This window comes from Lissotriton helveticus, chromosome 3_1 (genome assembly GCF_964261635.1).
Source record: "Lissotriton helveticus chromosome 3_1, aLisHel1.1, whole genome shotgun sequence".
In the NCBI taxonomy this organism is placed as follows: Eukaryota; Metazoa; Chordata; class Amphibia; order Caudata; family Salamandridae; genus Lissotriton; species Lissotriton helveticus.
In genome coordinates, this window is record NC_136061.1 from 1,575,741,169 (window position 1) to 1,575,766,703 (window position 25,535).

The 25,535-nt window shown below is 47.5% G+C and overlaps 1 protein-coding gene across 1 annotated transcript in view; it reads right to left on the reverse strand.

The window, feature by feature from the left end:
* Positions 1 to 25,535, reverse strand: part of STT3A (STT3 oligosaccharyltransferase complex catalytic subunit A) — a 202,662-nt gene that overhangs the window by 55,194 nt on the left and 121,933 nt on the right. Inside the window, exons 15-17 of the mRNA XM_078682331.1 lie at positions 20,994 to 21,096; positions 18,308 to 18,496; positions 10,425 to 10,540 (exon numbers count right to left, since the gene is read on the reverse strand). Of these exons, the coding sequence (XP_078538457.1) occupies positions 10,425 to 10,540; positions 18,308 to 18,496; positions 20,994 to 21,096 (408 nt within the window). The remainder of the gene's footprint in view (positions 1 to 10,424; positions 10,541 to 18,307; positions 18,497 to 20,993; positions 21,097 to 25,535) is intronic.

The following is a 25,535-nucleotide window of genomic DNA, read 5'->3' on the forward strand; positions in this document are numbered from 1 at the left end:
GCACCATGAAGATTGCCATCAATTCCAGGTAGTTGATGTGCAACTTCTGTTGCTGAGTTGTCCACAGTCCCTGCACCGTGTAGTGGAGCACATGAGCTCCCCACCCTTGGAGAGATGCGTCCGTTGTTAGAATAATCTGTGGCACAGGCTCTTGGAACGGTCGTCCCTTGCAAAGGTTGTGTGGCTTCCACCAATGCAGAGAGTTGTATGCCCGACCGGTCACCAACACTAGGTCTGTCAGATGTCCCCGAGCTTGTGACCACTGATTTGCTAAGCATTCTTGGAGCGGACGCATATGCAACCGTGCGTGCGGGACTATGAAGATGCAGGAGGCCATCATGCCTATCAACTGCATGAACACTCTCGCTGGTAGTGAGTGTTGCGATCTGAACCTCTGGAGCAGCGACTGAATGTTGTCGATCCTGACCGGGTTTGGCTGAGCCATAGCAGTCAGCGTATTTATTGTTGCGCCCAGATACTGCCGCACATGGGCTGGTTGAAGGTGCGACTTTGGGTAGTTCAGCGAGAACCCCAGACTGTGAAGGAGGCGAATGGTGTGGGACATGTCTGCGGCGCACTTCTGTTCCGACTTTGCTTGAACGAGCCAGTCGTCTAGGTAAGGGTAGACATGTATGTTCTGTCTCCTGAGGTGCGCCGCAACTGTCGCCAGACACTTTGTAAACACTCTGGGGGCCGTGGTCACTCCAAAGGGTAGGACTTTGAACTGATAATGCCTGTTGTGGATGGTGAACCTGAGGTATTTTCTGTGGGATGGGTGGAGTGGTATGTGAAAATAAGCATCCTTGAGGTCCAAGGTTGCTAGGAAGTCCCCTTGGTTTAGCAGGGGAAGAATCTGTTGCAGTGTAAGCATGTGAAAGTGTTCTGACAGTATATACAGGTTGAGGGGGCGTAGATCCAGAATGGGTCGGAGGGATCCGTCCTTCTTTGGGATAAGGAAGTACAGGGAATAGACCCCTGTGCCTTCCTCCTCCACCGGCACGAGCTCGATTGCGCCTTTTTGCAGCATCACCACTACTTCCTGCTGCAATAAGTGCAAGTGCTCTGCCGACATAGGACGTTGTCTTGGGGAATGTTGGGTGGAGTGGCGGTCAACTCCAAACAATAACCGTACTGGATAAGCTGTCTTACCCACCTGTCTGTGGTGATGGATGTCCAGACTGGCAGGAACTGCTGGAGTCTCCCCCCGACAGGTGTTGGATGGTCGGGGGGCAGTGACAGAGAGTCACTGTTTGTTGGCGGCAGAGGAACGGGAGTTGTTGTTTCCTCTGCCTCTGCCCTTGGCACTATTACCTCTGTAACCTCCTCTGCCCTGTTTGGGGTACGAGGATTGTGCGCCACCTTTCGTGAATTGTGTCTGTTGACCCAAGTGTCCTCTGGTAACAGCGCGTGCACCTGAGCAACGAAAAGTGCTCCCCCTGAACTGTTGAGACTGAAGCGCCCCCATGGACTTAGCTGTCTCATTGTCTCTTTTAATTTTTTCGAGGGTGGTGTCAACATCTGGGCCAAACAGTCTGTCAGGATTAACGGGCTGGTTGAGTATTGTTGTTTGAATGTCAGGCTTAAAGCCTGATATGCGAAGCCATGCCTGTCGCCTCAACATGACGCTAGTGTTAATCGCCCTAGCCGCTATATCAGCCACATCAAGTGCACACTTTATTGCAGCGTTTGAAATGAGCTTTCCCTCCTGTATGAGCATTTCGGCTCCCTCCTTAAACTGATCAGGTAGGTGTTGAAGGAGCTGCTCTAGGGTGTCGTAATGCGCCCTATCATATCGTGCCAATAGTGCCTGTGTGTTCGATATACGCCAGATATTGGCAGCCTGCGCAGCCACCCTTTTGCCCGATGCCTCAAGCACTTTCGACTCCTTGTCTGGGGGAGGAGCTTCACCCGTTGTCTGGGAGTTCGCCCTTTTGCGGGCATTGGCGACCACCAGCGAGTCCAGAGGCAACTGTCCCCGAATATATGCAGGGTCCCCAGGTGCCGGTCTGTATTTCTTTTCGATACGTGGGTTCACCACTCTCGCCCTGGTAGGTTCCTTAAAGATCTCTGGGGCATGCTTAAGGACACCTTTTAGCATAGGAAGTGTCTTAACTGTTCTCTCTGAGACAGAGAAAGTGTCAAACAAAAAATCTTCTTCCACCGGGTCAGCATGCATGTCCACATCATGATTCGCAGCTGCCCGCTCTATCACGGCATTAAATGCCGCCGAATCCTCAGTTGGGGATGTACGTGCCCCAAAACCTTGTGGGTCCTGTACCACCTGATGGCCTCCCTGGTAACCAGTGTCGTCATACGAGTCCTGTTGTACATCAGGGTCATTGTCAGCTGGGAAATTGTACTGTTCATCCTGGTTATCGTCCTCTCCCCCTGACTGGTTGGGGGAAGGTGATGGACTCCTCCTTGGTGGAGGCTGAATAGGTTCAACAAGGGCAGGAATGTCCTGTGCCGGCCTTTTCTTTTTCAGTGGAATGACATAGGATTCCAATGGTTGGGAAGTGATCTTTCGTTTATAGAGGGTCAATTTCCCGGTGTCGGCATCGATGTAATGCTCAGAGTGTTCTTCTGAGGCTTGATGCCGAGCCAATCGGCCACTTTGTGTCGAAGGTTCTGACGTTTCAGTGATCTTCGGCACCGATTTGGGTGCAAATGCCTTCGGTGCCACCTTCGGCGGCAGAGTGTAGAGAAGCTTGGTTGAAGTCTTCGCAGGTGCGTCCACTGGTTTCGGACCCGATGGCGTATGAGTTGGTGACGTCGAAGCCTTCTCCCGAATACGTTTGAGGGAGTCAGTGACCTGCTTTGTGAATGAAGCAGAGGGTTTGGTAACCGAAGGCCCATGTCTGCCACTATCGGAGGACCTCGGTGGCGACGAGTTGGCCTCCGACGAATCTTCGGCTGCAACGGTCCGTGCCCCCGTTGTAGGCGTAGGCGCCGTTGCTTTAGATTTGGTGTCTTTGTGCCGATGCGCAGTGCCTCCGGACTTCGGGTCGTGGTCCTGTGCTGACTTTGCTTCGACAGCTTTAGTGGACTTTGCCGGCGTAACCGTGCTCGACACGTGCTGGACGACCTTCTTCGAGGACGGGTCCTTGGCCACCTTCTGCGGCGCTGTCGACTCGACAGCTTTCTTCGACTTCGGAGGGCCGGAGGGCGACGGAGTCGAGGAGGGAGCAGGCTTTGTTATTTTTGATGGTACGTCGGCCATTTTAGGTGTTGTCGAATCCGAAGGTTTCGGTTTCGATGGGACGTCGGCCATCTTTGGTGCCGTCGATTCCGAAGGTTTTGGTTTCGATACGCGCAATGGCGTCTCCGCTGGTGTGTCCGCGGCCGGGCCAGAAGGCGGGGCCGGGGACAGCGGTTCAGGGTCGTGGGTAAGGCCGAGTGGCGATCCCGTGACCTGCGGCTGAATCATGTAACTTTCGGGGCATAGCTCTTCCTCCGAGCTATCTTCCGCGGCCCCATAAACTTCTTCGTCGTCCCCTACCTCCTCGACGTATTCAAGGTCTTGGCTCTGTCCTTCGATGTGTTCTTCGGGATCGGCCTCGACCTCCGTCGACGGTGGTGAAATCTGAAGATGATGGCTTCGGCCTTCTTCTGCGGGGTCGTCGAATATGTCGTCGGGTGCCGGAGCCGCTCGCCGGGCCTCGAGGCGTGCCGCGCGCCGAAGCTTGAGCGTTTTCTTTGACCTGAACTTTGAGCAGGCCATGCAGTTGTCCTCGTTGTGGTCCGGCGAGAGGCATTTGTTACAGACTGGATGCACGTCGATATGTGGGTACTTGGACCCACAGACGGGGCAGAACTTGAACGGACTCCGTTCCATGGTAAGATTGTCGGTGTCTTGCTGCGACGAGAGGGCCTCGATGTCTGAAGAGTTAGTCGACTCCGCAGAATTCCGACCCGAAGAGTCGGATGAAGCTCGAGACCGCACGCGAACAATACCGACGCAGGTACGAAGGCCTTTTGGCCTTAAAGAAGTACGTTTTTTCGATTCCGACAAGGAGACGTCGAAACCACATCCGAACCCAATGGCGGAAAAAAACAATCTGGGGATGGAGTCGATGCCCATGCGCACTGTAGTCCAGGGGAGGAGCCACCTATCTCGTGATACTTCGAAGACTCTTCCAGGACAACAATGTGCAATCATCCGGACCCAACACTAGGCGGCGATCTATGCAAAAGATATGAATTTAGCAGCCCACATGCCTCGAACATACTTATTTGGTGGAAATTGACAAAGCAGGCCTGGAGAGCTGCTTAATCGTAATACCATGGACCCATTCAGACGGAAAAATATGGACAATTTAGCTTATAGGCTGTGGAAAAGAAATTCACAGACGGCCAATGCATTTTGGAGAACACCTCCACCACTTCAAGTTGTAATTCTCACTCAAGGTCCTCCAGCAAGAGAATTCAGGGTGTTTGATTTAACGCTGCTGACGTGGTAAAAGGTATTTGATGGGAGAAGATTTGCCTGTCCCTACACTGTGTTGTGAATTTTCGAAGTTGAATGTATACGTAACAGCTTTGGTAAATACATCTGCCCTCGGCCTCAATGTCAATTTGCAATGTTCCACCATGTTTGATCCACGATTCATTTCCATTGGGCACTTGCTCGTCACAACATGTGTTCTATTGATCGTTATATTAACTTCACGGTGATATCTTCGTGTACACTACACATCACCTGTCGAGTAACAACCCCATCTTAGTCTCTACCTACCTGACTGTATTTTTATTATCATGATGACGACACACATGCCTGGTTAAATACACACAACTGCACTATTGTGTCAATTCCCGTAAGGACCAGGCTCCTTGAGCCCCACCACTCACGGTTCACTTCGGAACACTTTAGTATATTATGTATGCGCACCCCGCTCTCAAATTTTGGCTCTCTTTTCGTGAGGTCTACAGGCCTGGACGGATCCCTTTTTCAACCCCATTTTGAGCCTTTTGGAACACCTCACAATCATCACTTTACTTCGGTTTTTATCGTCTCACTTCTCATGCACGCGTGCTGTAGGTGTTTGCGTTTTCACCCACTTCACATTCAAGTCTATTTCACCTAGGGGATGCTGCTCCCGCACCATGTTAAAATATTTTTATTCAAGACTGTTTTACCATCTGTCATGCTAATGCCATGATGTATTTTCACAGCCCTGATGAGTCACAGGGACCGCCCTGTTTGATGAAACACGTGTCGGCTGGCGTTGTAAAAGTTGAAGAAAATATCTACATAAAGCAAAAGTGTTGTTTTAACCACTTCACCGGTGTCAATCGTCTTTGTGATTTACTTTTGTGTTATCAAAACTGTTGATAATACATGTGCCCAGTACTTGTTGTGCATTTGTATGGTGCAGAGGCCTTTCTCGCCTGGTTCCTTAAAGAGGTTTTAGGGTTCTCCTCTATACTGGCAGCACCGTTTCATTTATTCACGATTCTATCCTTGACCACCGATTATATACTGCACTGCTTGAGCGCCCCAGTCCTGCTTACCTAAACTCACAGCTGACCGCATATCTGAAAGAAACAGGTTAGTGTTAGATTCCTTACCTTAGAATAGATACCCCAGCAATACCAACCCTGGTGGTGGGTCTGCGAACCAATATCGCATGAGAAAGTCCTGGAGAACGAAACAGCCGAAAAAGCCATCTTTCCGGACTTGGCTGTCCAGGCAGTAGTGTCTAGCAAACGTGGGCACCGAAGCCCAAGTAGCTGCCTGACAGATGTCCTGCAAGGGGACTCCCGGACCCAGGGCAGTAGTAGTCGCCGTGGCCAGAGTGGAATGGGCCCTCAGCCCAACAGGAGGCTCCTTTTTCGCCAAGGAGTAACAGACCTTGATGCACAACACGACCCATCGAGAGATGGTCCGTTTGTGCACCGCCCGTCCCTTCTTCGCGCCCACGTAACCAACAAAGAGCTGGTCGTCTACCCGGAACTGGTGTGTGCGATCTAGATAAAAGGAGTTTTTACTGGTAAGCCTAGCTTCCCTCCGCAATTGCGCTCATGACTCAGTCCCTGTACCATGTCTTAAAACACCAACTCTATATACAGGTACAAGTGGACACAAGGAATTAATCCCTTCCCGCCCCCTTACCTCCAGAACTCTAATTGAATTTCCGGCAAGCTTCTCAGTCAATTTAATGACCATCTAAAGTAACTAATAGGCTGTTCTTCGTCTTAAACCCTGCATTTTCCCTCTCTCCTTTAGAAAAAATTTCGAAAATTCTAATAACACGGAATAGATTATTCCACTGTTCCTGTTTCAGCCCTCTACCCGCTCGCCCTTATTTGAGCTTGCTAACTGCCTCCCTGGTGAGCTCCCTGGCAACTTTGACCACAATTCATATCACTGCGCCGCTCTCTTATTTGAATATAACGTCCTCTGCACAAAATATGAATACCACGAATTACTCCACTGCGCCGTTCTTTTATGTGCGATAAAGTAAAAGTGTCAATGTTTTTCCTTTCATTATGATGCCACTTCATGTACCTCAGCACCCGAAACCACCTGGGTGTTTCCATCATCACTGCGTCGCTCCTTATTTTTAACTCTGATGTCACACTTGGCACCTACCCAGTCACCAACAGTATGTGCGCCTGCACTTAGTCACATGCCTGTCACTCGCTGTCTCCACCAGGACACAAGCGAAATAGGTCGACTACCACGGCACAATGTCACCTTCATTATGCATGTGAGTAAAATTAATGTACCTCCTTTCCTCCCTTTAGGCTAAAGAGGCTAATAACTAAAAAGGCAACCATTTTCTTGTCCTGATGATGGACCCCATTATTTAACAAGGGGGTCCGAAACGTCGTCGACCCAATGTGTACCATATACCTGTGAAAATGTACAAAATGAAACAATGTAATGGTACCTATAAGTAATCTCTCTGTCCAAAAACTGGAACCCTATAGAGATTGTTGATTTTGCCTTGTAAAAGCCCTTTTGTGTATGTCTCTGTCTGTGCACGGTCGTGTTTTGGGTACAGGCTTGTGCCCCACGCACGTGAACTGTTGAAGGTGTTATTCTGTTTTGTATGTCCTCATTTAAAATATAAAACTTGGAAGACCACTGCCCGGCTGGGTACGTCTTTATCAATATAGAACTGACTGAGTCTATATTTATTTTTCAATCATCCAATTCCCTGCAGGGACCATTGTTGTTTCTACATAATTAACTTCCCCGAGGTCCCTCGCTGATACCAATTGGGGTCCCCTTGTTGTTTAACTAGATAAAAGGAGAGCGCACGTTTCGGGTCTAGACGGTGGAGCCTCTCTTCCTCCTTCGAGGTATGCGGAGGCGGAAAGAAAGTGGGTAAGGTGATGGACTGCCCGATATGAAAGGCTGTAACCACCTTGGGCAGGAAAGAAGGACGAGTTTTCAAGACAACGTTGTCCGGATGGACAGAAAGGAAAGGAGGCTTAGAAGAGAGCCTGGAGCTCACTCACTCTCCTGGTGGAGGTGATGGCAACCAGGAATGCAGTCTTAAGAGTTAGAAGACGTAGAGGGCAATTGTGAAGTGGCTCGAAAGGAGCGCACATCAAATAGGTTAGAACAAGGTTCAAGTCTCACTGAGGCATCACGAAAGGAATAGGAGGAAACATGTGCGTGATGCCTTTCAAGAATCTATCAGGGGACTTGAAAAGAGAAGGTTGATCAGGAAGCCTCAAGAAGGCAGAAATGGCAAAGAGGTAGCCCTTAATAGTGCCCAGAGCAGAGCCCTGCTGGGCAAGAGAAAGAAGGAAGAGGAGAACCTCTGAAAGGGGGGCAGAGAGTGGATCCACAGCCTTTGCTGTGCACCATGCCACAAATGTGTTCCACCTGCAGGCGTATACCGATTTTGTGGAGGGACGCCTGGCTGCCAGAATCACATCACAGACTTCAGGAGGCAAGTCAAATGGCCTCAACTGCCGCCGCTCAATCTCCACGCATGGAGGTAGAGGCTGGACAGGTTCGGGTGGAGGACCGTCCCGTGCTGCTGCGACAGAAGATCCTCCTGAAGAGGCAGACGAATCGGGGGATCGACTGACATGCTGAGTAGCCAAGGATACCAGTATCTTCGTGCCCAGTCTGAAGCCACAAGGATGACTTGGGCCCGGTTGCGCCTGATCTTCTTCAGCACTCTGGGTATAAGTGGTATATGCGGAAAGGCCTACAACAGACCGCAGCTCCACTCGTGACAAAAAGCGTCTCCGAGTGGAGCCGCGGAGGCGGTGTCGCCTGAACCCCCAGCCGCGGCGTGCGAGCTTCGGAAGAGCGATGTCATCTCGTCGACTTTTTGTGCCTCTTACCTGAGGACTTGGAGCCCGACGAATGGTGTTGACTCGCCCAGCTTCGATGACTGTGGCCCCTCGACCAGTCCCTCAACCCCCTCATGGACCGGGATCTTGAGCGGCGCGGGGCCGACTGCCCGAGCTCGAGGCGCTTACGGGACCGCTCCCATCTAGCCTTCGATGTCAAGGCCCGGCAGTCAGGGCACGACCGGTCGTCGTGGTCGGCCCCAAGGCAATACAGGCACCGGCGGTGGGGATCGGTAACCGACATCAGTCGGGCGCAGTCGGTACAGGACTTGAAGCCAGGCATCCCTACCGGCACCGAGAGTCGTGAAGACTCGAGAAGAGATCAAAAATGATAAAAAAAGTGTAGTCAAAAAGTGACTAAGGTACTGCTTTCTCCGGACCTCCCTCACACAGGCTTCTGTGAGATGTTAGTCAAGTGAGAAATTTCAGAGTGGGATAAAGAGCAAACTGTCTGCCTCGACTAGTGAGACTTTCTGCATTTCATTTACACCATTGTGCTATGCGAGCCGCTTGCAACATTCTGTACCGGCTCACTACTTTAGCGTTAAGCTTTGGATACATTCCCACCACACTCCTCCCCAAGATGACAGTCCATTCAGGACACCGTTTAGATACTGGTCAGGGGGCAAACACACACCCCTTTTTCTCTTTTCATTACCTTCTCTTGTGCAGGCAGACCTGGCCCATCCTGCATCGGCTGCCATAACAACTTACAACAGAGGGCGGTCTGTTTGGGACACTGTTTTTGATAGATACCGCAGGCCAAACACACGCCCCCACTTTCTATCTTTATTACCTTCATTTGTACAGGCATTCAGCTTTACCCCTGTTGTCACCACTTTGTGAGCTATAAAGGATCATTAACTCCAATACAGCCATACTTAGTTTTAACTCATGACAAGTGAACCTGCTTATTGAAAAACAACCATTTTTAAACCACAGTCACCAATCTACACACAGTGCACCTCCACACACACTTCATCAGGGCTTCTTATCTTCATGGAAAGAGGCCCCCCCCCCCGAGGGGCCCACTGGTCACTTCAGCGCCAGCCCAGCAAGGAGCTTACCTATGATGAAGCATGACACCCATGTGTCATGCTTGAGGGGCTATTGCTTCTGAACATACATATCCCCCCAATTTGCTTGATCATGGTCTGCAGACCTACTGATTCGCTCTTTCCTTTCCTCTAGACTGTGCAGGAACTGCATACCTCTTGTGAATACATATACACTTGGGGAGCATTATGCTGGACCTTAGGATGCATTCATAGTCCCGCTTGGATTCTTGTCAAATAATGTTCCATATGATCCTGTCTCCTCATAATGACTAGTTTTGAACCGTTCTTCAAAATAAATTTTAAAATAAGCTCCAAACAACATAATTTTGGATCACCCAGAGCTGGCCAATGGCGTCAAGGAATTTGTCTGTGACTCCTGAGCCCAGAGAAGAGTAGCCAAGACATGTTCCTGTAGAGCTTCTTCAAACAGGAGCAAAGGCTCGGTCAATGAAGAAGTAAATTACAGGATTTCATCAAAATGATAGACTTTGGACACACTTTGGAGAGTAAAGCTTCTGCAAATTCAAACACTACTGTGGTAAAACAAGATGCTTTTCTATCGGGCTCCAGAGGAGTAAGGAGAGCAAGAAAGGACTTTTTATAAGTCAGATTGAAGTGTGTCAACGTTCTTTATTAACCATGGCTATGGAGTCTGCAACAGAGCCAAATAACTCCTCCACTTAGGCAAAATTCTGGGCCCTAAGAAGAGACTGTTCTTTAGAGCAAGTTCTGACCTTCTCTTGGTTTAGCCACATCATATCAGTCTAAAATGGTGCCACCAGTAACATAGCACTGAAACCGGCTATGGGAATGGCGCAGGACAGGCAGTGGCGTTGGCAATGTAGTCTGCTGCATCTTTTTAGATGCAGAGTCTGCAGCCTGTGAAGTGTGTCAGTATTTATATGCAAAACAAATCAGTGAAAATGGAAAACTGGGATCCTTAATTATAAAAATCGACAGATACAGCAAATATTCCCCCCTATCTGCACACGTGTATGACATTAACAGCAGTTATCGGCAAGATATCAAGAAAAAAAACGTCCTTACTTTGTATATTCTGACCAGCCAGTGTTCTGTGGTGTATGCTTCCTCTAGTACATCAAGCTCGAAGTCTTTGTTTCCAATCTCCGCATTTCTTACTCTGTCATACCCTGGTGGTCTTTCTGCAAAAGTTAAAAAAATAAAATTAAACCAAAATTAGCCCAGCAGTTAGACAAAAAGAAAGACATGACAAACTGGAAAAAGGACAAGTCTCCAGGCACTCAAGAAATCATGATGAGTTACTCTTGTAGTTAGTATGTTAATCAGTACAACAGTCCTGTTAATCAATTCTTCTTATAGCTTGTGCGACAGAAAACGTGCCACAAACTTTTAAAAGCAAGAAGATGGACAATGCATAGCCCTACGTATTCCTGGCCTGCCGCATCAAACCCATTATTTATTTCACCATACAAGCCAAAATAAATCCTGTAAAAGTACAGAGGTCTTAATTGCTGAAAAAGGTTATGACAGGAAAGACTTAGGCGTTGGAGTAAGATTAATCTGGCAGAGTATCAATTATCAAGGGGAGTAATTTGTACTTGCTCTTTGTTTGCCCATCTTCTGTAATTTTCTCTCAAGAACAGATTACAAAGCACAGATAGGTAAAGTGATAGTGAACACTTTGGGTAGATACCAAATTAAACCAGGCCAAATTTACACTACCGCCTAAGAGCAGGATAATGTAAACCCACATCAGCAGAAGAGGAAGAAAGCCATGGAACTGCGACAGCAACAGGGCTTCCCAGAAAATATAAATCTCTGGATTGTTACAGATTTTGTTCTCTGCATTGAAGCAGCATGCAAGATTCTCTAGTGTGAATGAAACTGTTGGAAAATGTGGCAGCATCTCTGAGGGCTGCACAAATAACATGACTACATTTGTCCTTTACTGGGAACCAAACGCCCAATTGTAGTGCCTGACTCTTGAGGCTTACTCAAGGGAGGTGGTGTGGGCTAGTAATCGCCATTTGCAGGTGCGCAGAAATAACACTCAATAATTGATTGTCGAGTCTGTAATTTGCTTTATAAAAGTATGAGTGCATTTATTAAACACACACACTACTCAATACTATGCACCGATTTACAAACATACATAAGCTGTTGGAATTACTTTGTGACATTGCATAACATCTCCACCCCTCCCGCAGAGGGGGGAGGGAGGGGGGGGGGTCTAGTACCACCACTCCAAGGTATGCACATCATCTTGCCCCAATGCAGTTAGTTGACCATAACCTGGAACGAGGGCCCTGCGCACTGGCACCATCCCAGTGGCGACCGACCCCATTACCTCCACAGGCATTAAAAAGGGGTACACCTGCCTTGGTGACACATGACCCTGACTGAGCATCTCCTACTAACCATAAAGTATGCACCTCTGTATCTTAAGGGCTAGCAGTCTGGGGTCTTCATCTAAGCGCAGCAGCAAGAATCCATGTTTACGCACCCTTTAGAATGACAGTACTCAGCACATTTGTGTATCATTAGAATGCTTTGCAATTACAGCCCATAAAGGCATTACAGATGAAATCACAGGATTACGCATATACACCCAGACACCCGAGCAGGAATATCTGCCAACATAACCCCACTTTGCTTATGACATCACCTTACACCAGTGCTTCACATTACACAGGTGACTTTCAGTCCCCCTATAAGAAATAACAGTAGCAAACACATTTCAGTGCAATTACACCTCTTCATCTCCAGGGGATGGCCTTCTCCAGACATCCCAACTCAGCCCTTCACTCCATGATGCACTTCTCAAAGCACCCCCAGCTGTAGAACAAAAGTTCCAGGCTAGGAGGTGATGCAATCTTGGCTGAGCCCTTGAGGGGTTGTTTCTTCTAAGTCCCCAGGACACCTAGGGTGGGACAGGCAGTGCATCTTATGAGTAGCCTGAGAGGGTGATGCAGAAGACATGACGGGTGGGTTGAGGGGGGCGGCCTGGAGTGGAAAGGGGATTTGCACAGTCCTTATTACTAAAATGGGAGGATAGGCTTTGAAGTCCACTCTAAAGAGAGGACCGAGGCTGCTCAAAGTGCATGGGGTTCCTGAAGCTATTGTAAATTAATGAGTTTTTAGCTCCCAGTCTATCAGTGCCTACATTTCATGTCGGCCGCAGTCTGCTATACTGACTTATCTTCTATATAGTACCTCTGTACACAATATACTTCTGCGCTGCTTGCAATTTGCTTGAAATATGCATTACATAATGCACTGCTTCAATTTGATTTAAGGATAATGTTACTTACCAAGTAAGCATCTGTACTTTGCATGCAGAGCGGTAGATTCACATGCTTTGTATACTCCTGCCATCTAGTGTTAGGTACAGATGTTTGCAAGTTATTTTTTTCCAAAGAAGTCTTTCCTAGTCATGAGGTAAGGTGACTCCTCTTTTTGGAGATAGTGTGCTTGGTCATCGACTCCATTGTTATATTGTTTTCTCGCAAGAGGGTGAGAATGGATTAAGTAAGTGTAGTATTGAGATGTCTAGGCGTATAAATGTATAATGAACTGCAATAACTACTGGTACTCGGGTGGGCACATGTGAATCTAAAACTCTACATGCCAAGAACAGATTCGTACTGGGTAAGTAACATTATTCGTTCAAGGCATGTGTGCTGTAGAGACACATGCTTTGCATAGTGTTTTAAGTACCGCTTGGCCTACATTAGCTTGTTGGCAAGCTAACACATCTACACAATAGTGTTTGGTAAATGGGTGTGGTATAGACCATGTAGCTGCTTTACATAGATCAGCTAAGGGATGTTACCTAAAAAGGCCACAGAAGCCACTATTTTGCAAGGGGAATGCGCACTAGGGGGTTATAGTCAAAGTCCTTTTGGCTTTAGCAAAAGGATTTTGGCCGTCTGAAGCGCTCCCATAGATTTAGCGACTTCAGTGTCCTTTTCCATTTTTTCTAATGCCTGGTCAACATTAGGGCCAAATAGGTGTTCCTTATCAAATGGTGGGGTAAGGATGGATTGTTGTACTTTAGGTTTAAAACCTGAAATCCTTAACAAAGCGTGTCTCCTAAGGAGGATGCTAGTATTAACCTCTCTAGCTGTGGTGTCTGCTGCTTCGAGAGCACAACGAATATAGGACTTACCTTCATTCACTAAGTCGTGTGCTTTAGCTGTGTGCTCGTCCAGGAGATATTGGTGCAACTGCTCCATTTCGTCCCAGTGTGCTCGGTCATATCTAGCTAAAAGGCATTGGATATTTGCAATGCACCATTGATTGCTGCCTGAGCGGCTGTGTGCTTACCAGAAGCATCAATTAATTTGGATTCTTTATCTGGCGGAGGAGCATCCCCGGATGTTTGAGAATTTGCTCTCTTACGCATTGGATAAGACTAGGTAATCTAATGGCACTTGTTCCTTGATAAAAATGGGGTCTGTAGGAGAGGCCTTATATTTTTTGTCCACTCTAGGTGTTAAGATGTGTGCTCTGCTCTGACTGGGTCTTTAGAAATCTCATCAGCATGCCGCATCAAGCCTTTAAGCATTGGAAGTGATGACCTGAGTGTAGATGCTAAAGTCTTAATCAAAAAATCTTCCTCTAGTGATTATTTGTGGAGTTCTACCACGTGGTAATGTGCAGCCCTGGCAATGAGCTCTTGGTGTGATGCATTGTCGTCTGGAGGAGATGGTTTGGCTGGCTAAAGCTCCCGATTAGCATCACCTTGGAATATACATCCCCCATCATCATCATCATGATGATGAGATTGAGGAGAATCCGGAGGTGTAATTTGGAAAGGATTCTCAGTTGGTGACAGAATTGCTGGAGGTGGAGGCGGTGATATATGAAAAGGACTTGTAGCCACAGACTTTCTTCAAGGGGATTTTATAAGTGTCCTCTTCTTGAATCTTGCGTTTTAGGTGGCTTTACATGAATATGGCCAGTGTCAGGGTTAATATGGAGCCTCTTTTGCTTCGGATCGGAATAGTGTCCAATTTCGGATCCGAAGGGGTCTCTCTGTGTTTCCGGGGCCGACGCTTTCGGTGTCGATGGAGGCTGACCTTTTGGCACGGAAGGTTTCAGCTCGGAAGGCTGCTTGGCTTACGACGCATATGATTTCGGCTCCGAGGCAGACTTGTGCTTCGAACCGAGGCTTTGGGCTCAGAGGAGGCTTTTTGTGGACTCTGTACCAAGCCGGAAGGCTTGCCTGGGAGTTTTGGTGCCAGACCCTAAGGCGGGGAGTCAAACGTCGTCTCAGTGCAGACATTGGCCAGAAGGCAGAGGTGGTGCTGTAGCCTTGTGTTTTTTCGGAGTTTATGGGGGAAAGGGGACTTGGGTACTCACATCACCATGTCCCTGCGGTAGTTCTTCAGCGTCGAGGTCTATCTCGAGCTCCGAGTCGGAGTCTTGCTCAGAGAAGGCTTCCTCCTCCTCTGCCGCCTCAATGTCTTCTTGGCTGGAGTCTTCACCGAAGATGTCCAGAGTGTCTTCGATGCTTTGACGCTGCATCTTCCGATGTCGAGCCCGATGATCGCAGAGAATCTTCTTTGATCGGAACGCTTTGCAAGTGTCGCAGTCTTCTTCTTTGTGCTCTGGAGACAAGCACAAGTTGCACACTTTGTGAGAGTCGGTGCGCGGATACTTCGCGTGGCACTGAGGACAGAATTTAAACGGAGTCCGATCCATCAACGGAGAGCTGACCCAGGGCGGTTAGGCCTTGAAGGCCGTCCACAAAACTTTCCGATCGAAATTTGAATCGGATGTAGAAACGATAAGCAGAGAAGTGGGAAACATGTACGGAAACAATACAGTAGAGGGTAGAGAGCATTGCACGTCAAAGGGACCCCGAAAAATGGTTTCATACCGGAATGCAGCAATACACGTCCAAACTAGATGGAGGAAAAAACAATCTAACAATGGAGTCTATGACCATGCGCACTATCCCTGCAAGGAGGAGTCACCTTACCTCATGCCTAGGAAAGATTTCTTCAAAGAAAAACAACTTGCAAACATTCTGACCCAACACTAGATGGCAGGAGTATGCAAAGCATGTGTATCTACAACACACATGCCTCTAACACAAAGTTATTTTTAATAAAGTGCATTTGTTTCTCTGAAGTTTCAACTGCCCTCTGGATCTTGGCAAAAAGAGGGCCAGTTCACCCACAGTTGTAGCCCATGCCTTGAAATCTCAATTTCGGGGGAGGAACTTTGCTACTCACATCTTGAAGAATCACCAACCTGGAATTGGTTTGCTTGAGAGGCAACAGAATATTAATCTCACTATCATCATAATACCTGGCAGTTATTTCTTGAACCAGCAAAGCATTAGATTTGGACTCAAACCTCAAACAGGTAAAAAGTTGAAGCCTCTGCCATAAAGCTACCCCGAAACCGGTCCAAGGATGCTTGTTTCCGGTCCAGGGAAGGCCTAGATTGGCAGGTTGGACTGGACTGTTCCCACGAGGTGCGGGGTCAAGCCTGATTTGCATATAGCGGGTTCTGAACTGGGGTGGCAAACTGAGCAGAAAACAATGGTGGATTCAAACCAGATCTGTGACTGATGGAGAGTGTCTGAAATGTTTCAGAGCTCCATCGATCATCTTGTGTTTGTCTTGGAAAGCTGTGGGAGCAGATGAATTGCAGGTTAACTTAAATACTTCAACATCTTGTGTGTTGCAAGGTCTTCATGTGTGTCAGAGACCAACTTAAGATCGGCATTTCTTGATAACATAAGGACATAAGCTGCTGCCACAGAATCTGGAGTCTTGGTAAATGCAGAGAGAACTGTAGCAACATGTACAGTGTTACTGCAGGGGTTGTAAGCAAGCACTTCTAGCATTGCTCACTGAAAAACCTCAGTTTGGTTTAGGAGGCCCCTACAGACGATAATGTACCAGGTGCAACAGGTTAAAAAATGTAACTGGTTCAGATGTGGCGCGCTCTTCAACTTGGACCTCCTGTACTAGGTTTTTTCTGTGGGAGAAAGAGCGTGTGTGTTTATGTTCGGATTGCTCCTGATACAAAAGGGGACTTCTGGAGTGGAACATAAACTAAGGAGGGCTCTACTTTTTCTAAATGAGGAGAGAAGCCAGTTTTATCTTGGAATCCTGCTATATGATGGCTTTGAGTACATAGCTACACATAGGTCCCAAGAGGAGGCCTTGTTAGACACACCAAAGCCCCATAGATGGTATTATTATAGGTGCGTTCCTTGAACTGGTACATGACAAAGCCTGAGGACTTTGGGGAGCTAATGTCACAAAAAGGCTAGAGTACTGAAATGAACGTGCGTAAGAAATGAAGGCGAAGAAAAGTATAACTCAGTGGCTCAGTATATTATATCTATGAAGAGGCTCGAAAAAAGAACTTTGCTGATTTTAGTAGTGCCCTATATGCTCTCCCAAACTCACTTGTGTCCACCAATCATAACGTTCAGCACCTCCTAGTGCCAGTGACAAGTAACTAGTAAGGACATTTTCTAGATCCATTCAGTTTGGCACCTGGGGAGAAGTTTCATGTAAGGATGTGCAGAAGTAGACTGTTAGAACACATGTTTACCAATTGTACTACTATAGACTCGTGCATTTTGCTGCCAACCAGTGTTTGGTTTCAGAATGGTGATTTTTTTTAAATTCTTGACAAAGGAAGTATACTATGACTATTTTGCTTTGGTGGAGGTTGAGCTATACTTAGGGGGCTCCATCTCCTTTTATGGTGTGGAGGGAGGAGACCTTTGACTTGGTTAATTCCATTGGCTGATGCTCAACATTCAGATCAATTTGGCACAATGAGATTCATGGTTGATAAATGTTGCCTTATTGGAGCTCTGGTTTTGTTAGCATATGTAGTTTTCAAGCAGTAGGTATCAACTCAAGAGGCATGTCTGTAACAAGATGCTCCAAGGACATACAGATACCAAGCACATCGGCAACATATTCAGATCTGATTTATCACAAGCATTTCTCCTCAACAGCTTAAATCTCAATTACAGCATCTTAATCTGTGTGTCTGCCAGGTTTATCTAGATATAACAAGTTTCAAAACGTAGTTGAATAGCTTGTATTCCTAATTCACGCTCATAACTGTGAATTCACAAACTATAGGCGAAATCCTCAATATATCCATTGAACAGCGAATGGGAGGCTTGGTTGATAATCCTACTGATTGCACTAAACTGCTATTATTACTTTCTCCAACGCTCACTACACAGCATTATGCGGTACCCTACATGCAGCAATTACTTTATTGAACCGAAATGTGAAAATCGTGACATTGTGAACAACAGTTTGAGACATTTCCAGGGTTTGGTTCGTAGTTAGGAATCATTTCTAGTGAAGAAAATGAAATATTTGAAATTTCCATAAAAAAACTTAAGATGCTTTGAAGAATTAAAAATATTGGAATGTACTGTGCTGATGTTTAATTGGACATGGACATGCCGTGAGCTAAAGAGATATTCAGGGGAGCATATCTGATACTGGTATACCTATTTACAACTAGAGATAAGATTTAACCTAAAGTTATGGAAGGCTGTAATTTTGTCCTACATCAATATACTACAAGCATGGTCTTGAATTCACTTTAGGCTAATGATAAATGTTTGTTATTTGTTTGTATACATGAATGCAAAAAAGTCAAAACATTTATATGACCTTTTCCTCTATGGGTGAGTGGAGGGTGGGTCGGATGTACGTTTTTGCAGTGAATCAGCTTTACACTGCGTCACAATGTTAGAGAAACGGAACAAATAATGCTGTTAATTTGGTTGAATGTTTGTCAAGTCTGGGTGTGCTGGTAAACCAGAATGATCTGCCATTGTTCCTTTGTCGGAAAAATCCTACAAATATCCTGACCGTGAGCAGTCTTGAATGGAACCTGTAATCCCACAGGTAATACAGATTTACACGAAATCTAAGAGTACTTACTAGCTTCTGTGTACACCTGCCCAAACCGATAATAGCACATCTTGTACATAAGGCAGTTGAGTAATACTGGGGAACCCTCTCGATCTACACGAAACTCTCCAGTTGGGGTATAGTAATCGTGCTCCTTTATGTGCTTGCCAGTATCTGTGCTTCCTCCGATTCGCACCATCCATAAAAACTTGTTAATATCTAAATAAAACAGAGAAAAAACAAATATTTCTACAAATGAGTTGAACAGCACATTTTACAGAGTATGTTACATACAATGCAAGTTTCATCCATGCTCTTATCTCCGCAAAACTCAAAATTGCAACACTGAGAACCCCAATCAAGGTTCGATCTCCATTTATGCATTATAGTGGTGCAACCATAAGTCTGTATTTAAACTATGGTTTGATCATAACTTTGCAATTTAGTTCCCAGAAGTTAATCCAATTTCAAACAGCTCCCAGAATTCGCATACATTTACACATATGAATCTGGTCAAATATTTAATTGAGTGAAGGGCTTTGTTACAGTACATAGGACCCTTATTATGTCACACCTACCAGACAGTGCAAGCTCTCTGGTTGCAAAAGACATATTACGGGCATACAACAAAATTACAAGCACTTAGTCTTTCCATTCTTTACCACTAGTTGGCTTTATTGCCATGCATCTGCTGGATTCTTATTCAATGGTTGTCCTTGACCTAGCCTATCATCTTCTGTTTTTTCCTCCCTTGGAGTGTAGCCTCTTTACCCTCTCACCAACTGGCTGGCTTATAACCTTCCAAGGCTCACTTTTAGGGCACTTATTTCTTTCAGGTTAAGCACCCTATTAAAATGGATGTGTTTTCCAGCAAACTCCTTTCCCCAGTGTGCTCCATTTCTCTCTTGTGCACTTCTCCCTGACCCTCATAGCACTTGTGTTCTCCTCTAATCTGCCCCCACGCTATTCTCTCCATGCGTGCCACTCCTCACCCCTCGTGTTTCTCTGTCCCCGTACAATGCTTTTCCCTTCCTCGCCTCCACCAGCTCCCCCTGTTCGCTCTTTGATTAACCCCCCGCTTCCCAGTGGTCTTTTTTTTATTATTTCGCTTTCACACTTTAAAAAATATTTTTTCTTATTTACCAAGCCAAGTGGTGTCTGCCATCTTGGATTGGTAAATAAACTTCTGGTACATAATTTTGTTTTTTACATCAAATGGTACCAAAATTAATTCGCTGGCGCATACATGTGTTCTAATGAATGCATGATTACGTGAGAAAAAGTCTGATGCTTTACAGCTTTAACAAGAGGCCTTGGCAAAACCAATAAGCTCCAAAGGTGAGACCTATTGACTTTGCTAATGCTTATTAACATGAGTTTCTAAACTGCTTTCCATCAGCAACAGCTAAAAGCTGCCTGCAATAAATCTGTAAGTGGAAATCAAGCTTCCCAGGTTTCAGGAAAGCCATTATGGTGCTGTGGAGTTCGTAATGACAAACTCCCTGACCATATTCTCTTAATGGCTTTACTGCACTTACAATGCCCAAGAATGAACTTAGACACTGTAGGGTTACAGGGCTCATGCACCTGTACCCTCACCAGTGGTATAGTGCACCCAGCTAGAGGGGTGGTTTACCTATGCCATAGGCAGTGTATTGTAGGCATGGCACACAGGGATGTGTGCCATGACGACTCTTCACTTTGCTCTGCACCAAAACACGCAGCCTGCAATAGCAGTGTGTGTGTTTTAGGGTACAAGGCCTCTAAGGGTGGCACAATATGTGCTGCAGTCCCTAAAGGCCTTCCAGTGGTACATTTTACAAGGGACTTGCATGTGGCCAGAGAATTGCCAATTGGGTGTGCAACAGTACACTTTTAGGGAAGGAACATAGGCCCAGGGCACCTGGTTGACAGGAAACAGTGCACACTTAGTCAAACATCAGGCAATAAGTGGAGAGCAACCATGCAAAAAGGGGAACGTTCCAACAACTCCTGCACCAGAATCAGACCCCAAATGACACCACTGCACCTGAGCCCCACAGCACGAGGCAAAGTGAACCAAGGATGTGTCTGTGTGCCCGAGGATCTCAAGGGTTGAGCCTCTCTGTGGGATCTCCCAGACTGGTCCCTCAATCCCAGCTATACATGTTTTTCTTCCATAGGATAACATTGCCAGTCCAGAAAAATGCACTGTGTCCATTTCTGAAAACTGTAAAAATTCATAACTCGATTTGGATGATCTTGGTATCTAAATTTATATAAAAGTACATATTATTTTCTAAATTGGTGCTAGATTTCTTTGAGTGTCTCTCATTCACTGCCTTTGTGTGTGCGCAAGAAATGCTTAGCACTATCCTCTGAAATGCCTAACGGCTCCCCACACTACCAAAAAAAGAGAACGTTTGAGTTGTCATCTGTGCCTCTGTAATTCCTTTGGGGTTTGCCTGGACTTTCTGCACAGTGTACCTCATTTTGCTGCACTAAATAGAGAGCCCGCTTTCTACAGTTAACTTTAAAACAAACTACTGGATTAAACAATGTACATTTTTTGCAGCATGACAGCAGTTGAAGTGTAGTTTGGAACAATTGCTTCAGAACTACACTCTTTAGCTCATGCACTTTACCTACTCCACAACGTGCGTAACACTATCCAGCTCAATTTTCACGGTTTGCTAAGTCAAAGATGAACACTCTTTCAGCAACACATTCCCATTACCATCAGAAGAATATCCAGTGAGGCCTCCAAATATAACCAAGACGTAGCTGACATCAAGCTCCCTCATAATTTCATAAGCCTTCTCCTCAGTGGATGCCATTGCCTAAGAAAATAAAAGTAGAACATGTGACTGTCCACTGTACGGCCAACTAGAATCACACACAAAAGGGCCAATGCTAATCACATCCCCTTAAGGCAGTGGTTCCCAAACTTTTTTGACCCGTGGCTCCCTTGACCTAATTGGCAGTTGGCCGTGGCTCCCCACAATTTTTTTACCCGCACACCGGGGTGCCGCGGAGCACCCCTTGGGAACCACTGGTCTACATGAAGAATCAAGCCTAGACGTGATAAAGGATTCAGAGAGTAGCCATCACTATCATAAAACTTTATTTGCAATCACAAAGATCTTATAAAGTACATCTCAATGCATACATAGAGTAGTATAAAGCACTCGCACTAAAAGTAACCAGGCTAGAGAAAGGCTCAAGGAGATCTGTGGCGTTACAAGAAGTTTACGTGAGGTGGGCTCTGATCATGGGTATCCGCAGAAATGTTTTCGGGGGGGAGGGGGGGGGGCAAATTTTTAACTTCATCACCATCCCCCTTGCACCCTTCTCCCCTCTGCCGTGCACCCTTTCTCCCCTCTGCCGTGCACCCTTTCTCCTCTGCCGTGCACCCTTTCTCCTCTGCCTTACACCCTTCTCCCCTCCACCTTGCACCCTTCTCCCCCTCCACCTTGCACCCTTCTCCCCCTTCCCCTTTTACCCTACTTCACCTCAGCCTTGCACCCTTTTCTGCCTTGCAGCCTTCTCCCCTCTGCCTTGCAGCCTTCTCCCCTCTGCCTTGCAGCCTTCTCCCCTCTGCCTTGCAGCCTTCTCCCCTCTGCCTTGCAGCCTTCTCCCCTCTGCCTTGCAGCCTTCTCCCCTCTGCCTTGCAGCCTTCTCCCCTCGGCCTTGCAGCCTTCTCCCCTCGGCCTTGCAGCCTTCTGCCCTCTGCCTTGCACCCTTGTCTGCCTTGCAGCCTTCTCCCCTCTGCCTTGCAGCCTTCTCCCCTCTGCCTTGCAGCCTTCTCCCCTCTGCCTTGCAGCCTTCTCCCCTCTGCCTTGCAGCCTTCTCCCCTCTGCCTTGCAGCCTTCTCCCCTCTGCCTTGCAGCCTTCTCCCCTCTGCCTTGCAGCCTTCTCCCCTCTGCCTTGCAGCCTTCTCCCCTCTGCCTTGCAGCCTTCTCCCCTCTGCCTTGCAGCCTTCTCCCCTCTGCCTTGCAGCCTTCTCTGCCTTGCACCCTTGTCTGCCTTGCACCCTTGTCTGCCTTGCACCCTTGTCTGCCTTGCACCCTTGTCTGCCTTGCACCCTTGTCTGCCTTGCACCCTTGTCTGCCTTGCACCCATGTCTGCCTTGCAGCCTTGTCTGCCTTGCAGCCTTGTCTGCCTTGCAGCCTTGTCTGCCTTGCAGCCTTGTCTGCCTTGCAGCCTTCTCCCCTCTGCCTTGCACCCTTCTCCCCTCTGCCTTGCACCCTTCTCCCCTCTGCCTTGCACCCTTCTCCCCTCTGCCTTGCACCCTTCTCCCCTCTGCCTAGCACCCTTTCTCCCCTCTGCCTTGCACCCTTCTCCCCTCACACTCTCCAACATGCAGCAGTCACGAGTGACGACCCCTCAACGAGGAGTGAGGCAAAGACAGAAGCTGGCAGAGTGCGGCTGCATCGGGGCATAAGGCGCCCACCCAACGCCCTCCAACAGGCCTCTCACCCTGCACGCACCCAATGCTCTCCACCAGGCCCCTGAACCTGCACCCACCCAACGCTCTCCACCAGGCCCCTGACCCCGCACCTACCCACCCAACACTCTCCACCAGGCCCCTGACCCTGCACCCACCCTACGCTCTCCACCAGGCTCCTAACCCTGCACCCACCCAACGCTCTCCACCAGGACCCTGACCCTGCACCCACCCACCCAACATTCTCCACCAGGCCCCTGACCCCACACCCACCCACCCAACGCTCTCCACCAGGCCCCTGACCCTGCACACGACCCTAAGAGCACCAGTCACATTACACAAGGACACATTCATGTATTCTGTTTTTGTAGGCGCTGGGAGATTAAGTGATTTGCCCAGAATGACACCGGATTCTGAGCTGACGTCGAGGGTTGAACCCGGTTTCCCAGCACCAAAATTGGCAGCTCGCAGTTTCACTACATTTTGAGGATAATTATATATTTTTTTCAGACCCACATCCTGCACAGCGGGGCGGCGCCCCTGGCTTCCCTTCATGGCGCACCAGGGTACCGCGTCGCACACTTTGGGAACCACAGATGTATGACATACATATTAAGAGTGTACTCCCTGGACCGGTCCTGAGCATGGGTAGAGGAGGGGAGAAGATGGAGCTTGAGGTCAGAGCTACCCACTTTGGAACTGAGGAATTCAGTTTGATTCTGGTTTTGGCTCAACATCCTGTGATCCTGGGCAAATCACTTAATCTCTCCGTATCTAAAAAAGGAACATGTCCTTATGAAATGTCATTGGTGCTCATGTAAAGCACTCCAATATGTTTGGGTTGGGTTTGCTCTATATAAAAATGGAGGGGAAAAAAATGAAAAGATTTGTTTAATTTACTCTTTCAATGCTATTTGCATCTAAATAACCGAAGGTGCTCATGACTCCACAAGGAGCATGACCCCCCTCCTGTGCTGCAACACCTTCCTTTCTGCCACTGACCAGCATCTCTTTCACAGCTCATCAGCAGCTGAAAGAGTTGATTGCCCCCCTCACTCCCCCCACCCACCCTGCCGGCCGCCGTGATGCTCTGCTTCAGAAAGGCAGAGACTAGGGGCAGAGCAACCTATTCATCACGGAGGCGAAAGTGACACATTCTTAGTGTGACTTTCCCACTTCCTTTCCCAAATCGTGCGCGGCGCCCCTGGCTCCTGATAACGGCGCACCAGGGCGCCGCGGCGCACAGTTTGGGAACCACAGCCTTAAGGCATTGATGTTCTGTGCTTTAAATACAGGGCATGCACTTAAAAGGTTGAGTTACTTACCTCTGATCACAGTTCTTCATCATGTACACCATTGTCGTATTAATAAATTCTTTCATTAAGCTAGAGGTTTCAACAAATTACAGAACACAGAAAAGTGAACATTAAAAAACAAAAAGCACATACACAAACAATGGTTCTTTTGTAGAAATGGCACCCTGTCCATTTCAGGCTAGATGTCAATGAGCTCCAGAAAAATTTCCAGTCATTGGCATTTGAACACACTGAAAGATACTGGTCAGCTTTTGGGGAGGACACAGGGTTGGTTAATATGAGGATAATGGTCTTGAGGACAACCTAAAGTAGAAGCAAAAGTTACTTACTTGTGTAACGATATATCTGTAATGGACATTAGTTAGTGATAGATTCCTTACTTTAGAATATCCCCAGGCGTCAGACTGGATCCGGAAAGTTTTTTTCGTCAGCAGTACCCCTGCGCGTCGTCCTACGGCTCCGCATACGCCGCAGACGTCGTAGTTGCCAAGATGACGTCGCTGGAGCTACTTAGACGCGCCCACACGTGCTGACGTCAGTTCTGTACACACTTTGAGGCAGGAATGCAAAGCCATGCAAGATACGGACCACTGGTGCATGAAACTAGGGCCCTGAAAGGGATGACCTTAACCCTAGAAATCAGTTTGCAGAAAGGGGAGGATGGGTGGGGCGGTAAGGAATCTATCACCAAGTAATGTCTCTTACAGATATATCGTTACACAAGTAAGTAACTTGTGCATCTGAAAGAGATGTGATAGATTCCTTACCTTAGAATAGGTACCACAGCAATTCCAACCCCGGTGGTGGGTCTGCGAACAAAGATCACATCAGAAAGTCACGGAGAACAGAACGGCCAATAATACTTAATAAAACAGTGTGCAGCAAGGCCCACGTGGCTGCCTGACAGATGTCGTGCAGGGGGACACCACGTCCCAATACAGTAGTAGCTGCTGGTGCCCTGGTAGAATGGGCACACAACCCCACCGGAGGCTCCTTTTGAGCCAGAGAATAACAAGCTTTGATACACAAGACAACCCAGCGGGAGATAATCCTCTTGTGTACAGCCCAGCCTTTCTTGGCACCCACGTAGCCAACAAAGAGCTGGTCATCCACCCGGAACTGTTGTGTGCGAGTTGAGTAAAATGAAAGGGCACGTTTTGGGTCCAGACGGTGGAGCCTCTCTTATTCTCTGGAAGGGTGTGGAGGCAGAATGAAAGTGGGCAAGGTGATAGTCTGCCCAATGTGAAAAGCAGTGACAACTTTTGGCAAGAAGGAAGGACGAGTGCGAAGCACAACCTTGTCCGGAAGGACTGACAGAAAAGGAGGCTTATAAGAAAGAGCCTGGTGCTCACTCACACGCCTAGCGGAGGTGATGGCAACCAGGAAAGCAGTCTTCAAAGTCAACAAACGAAGAGGACAGTTGTGGAGCGGCTCAAAAGGAGCACACATCAAAAAACTAAGTACCAGATTCCAGTCCCACTGCGGCCTCACAAACAGAATAGGAAGGAAAAGGTGA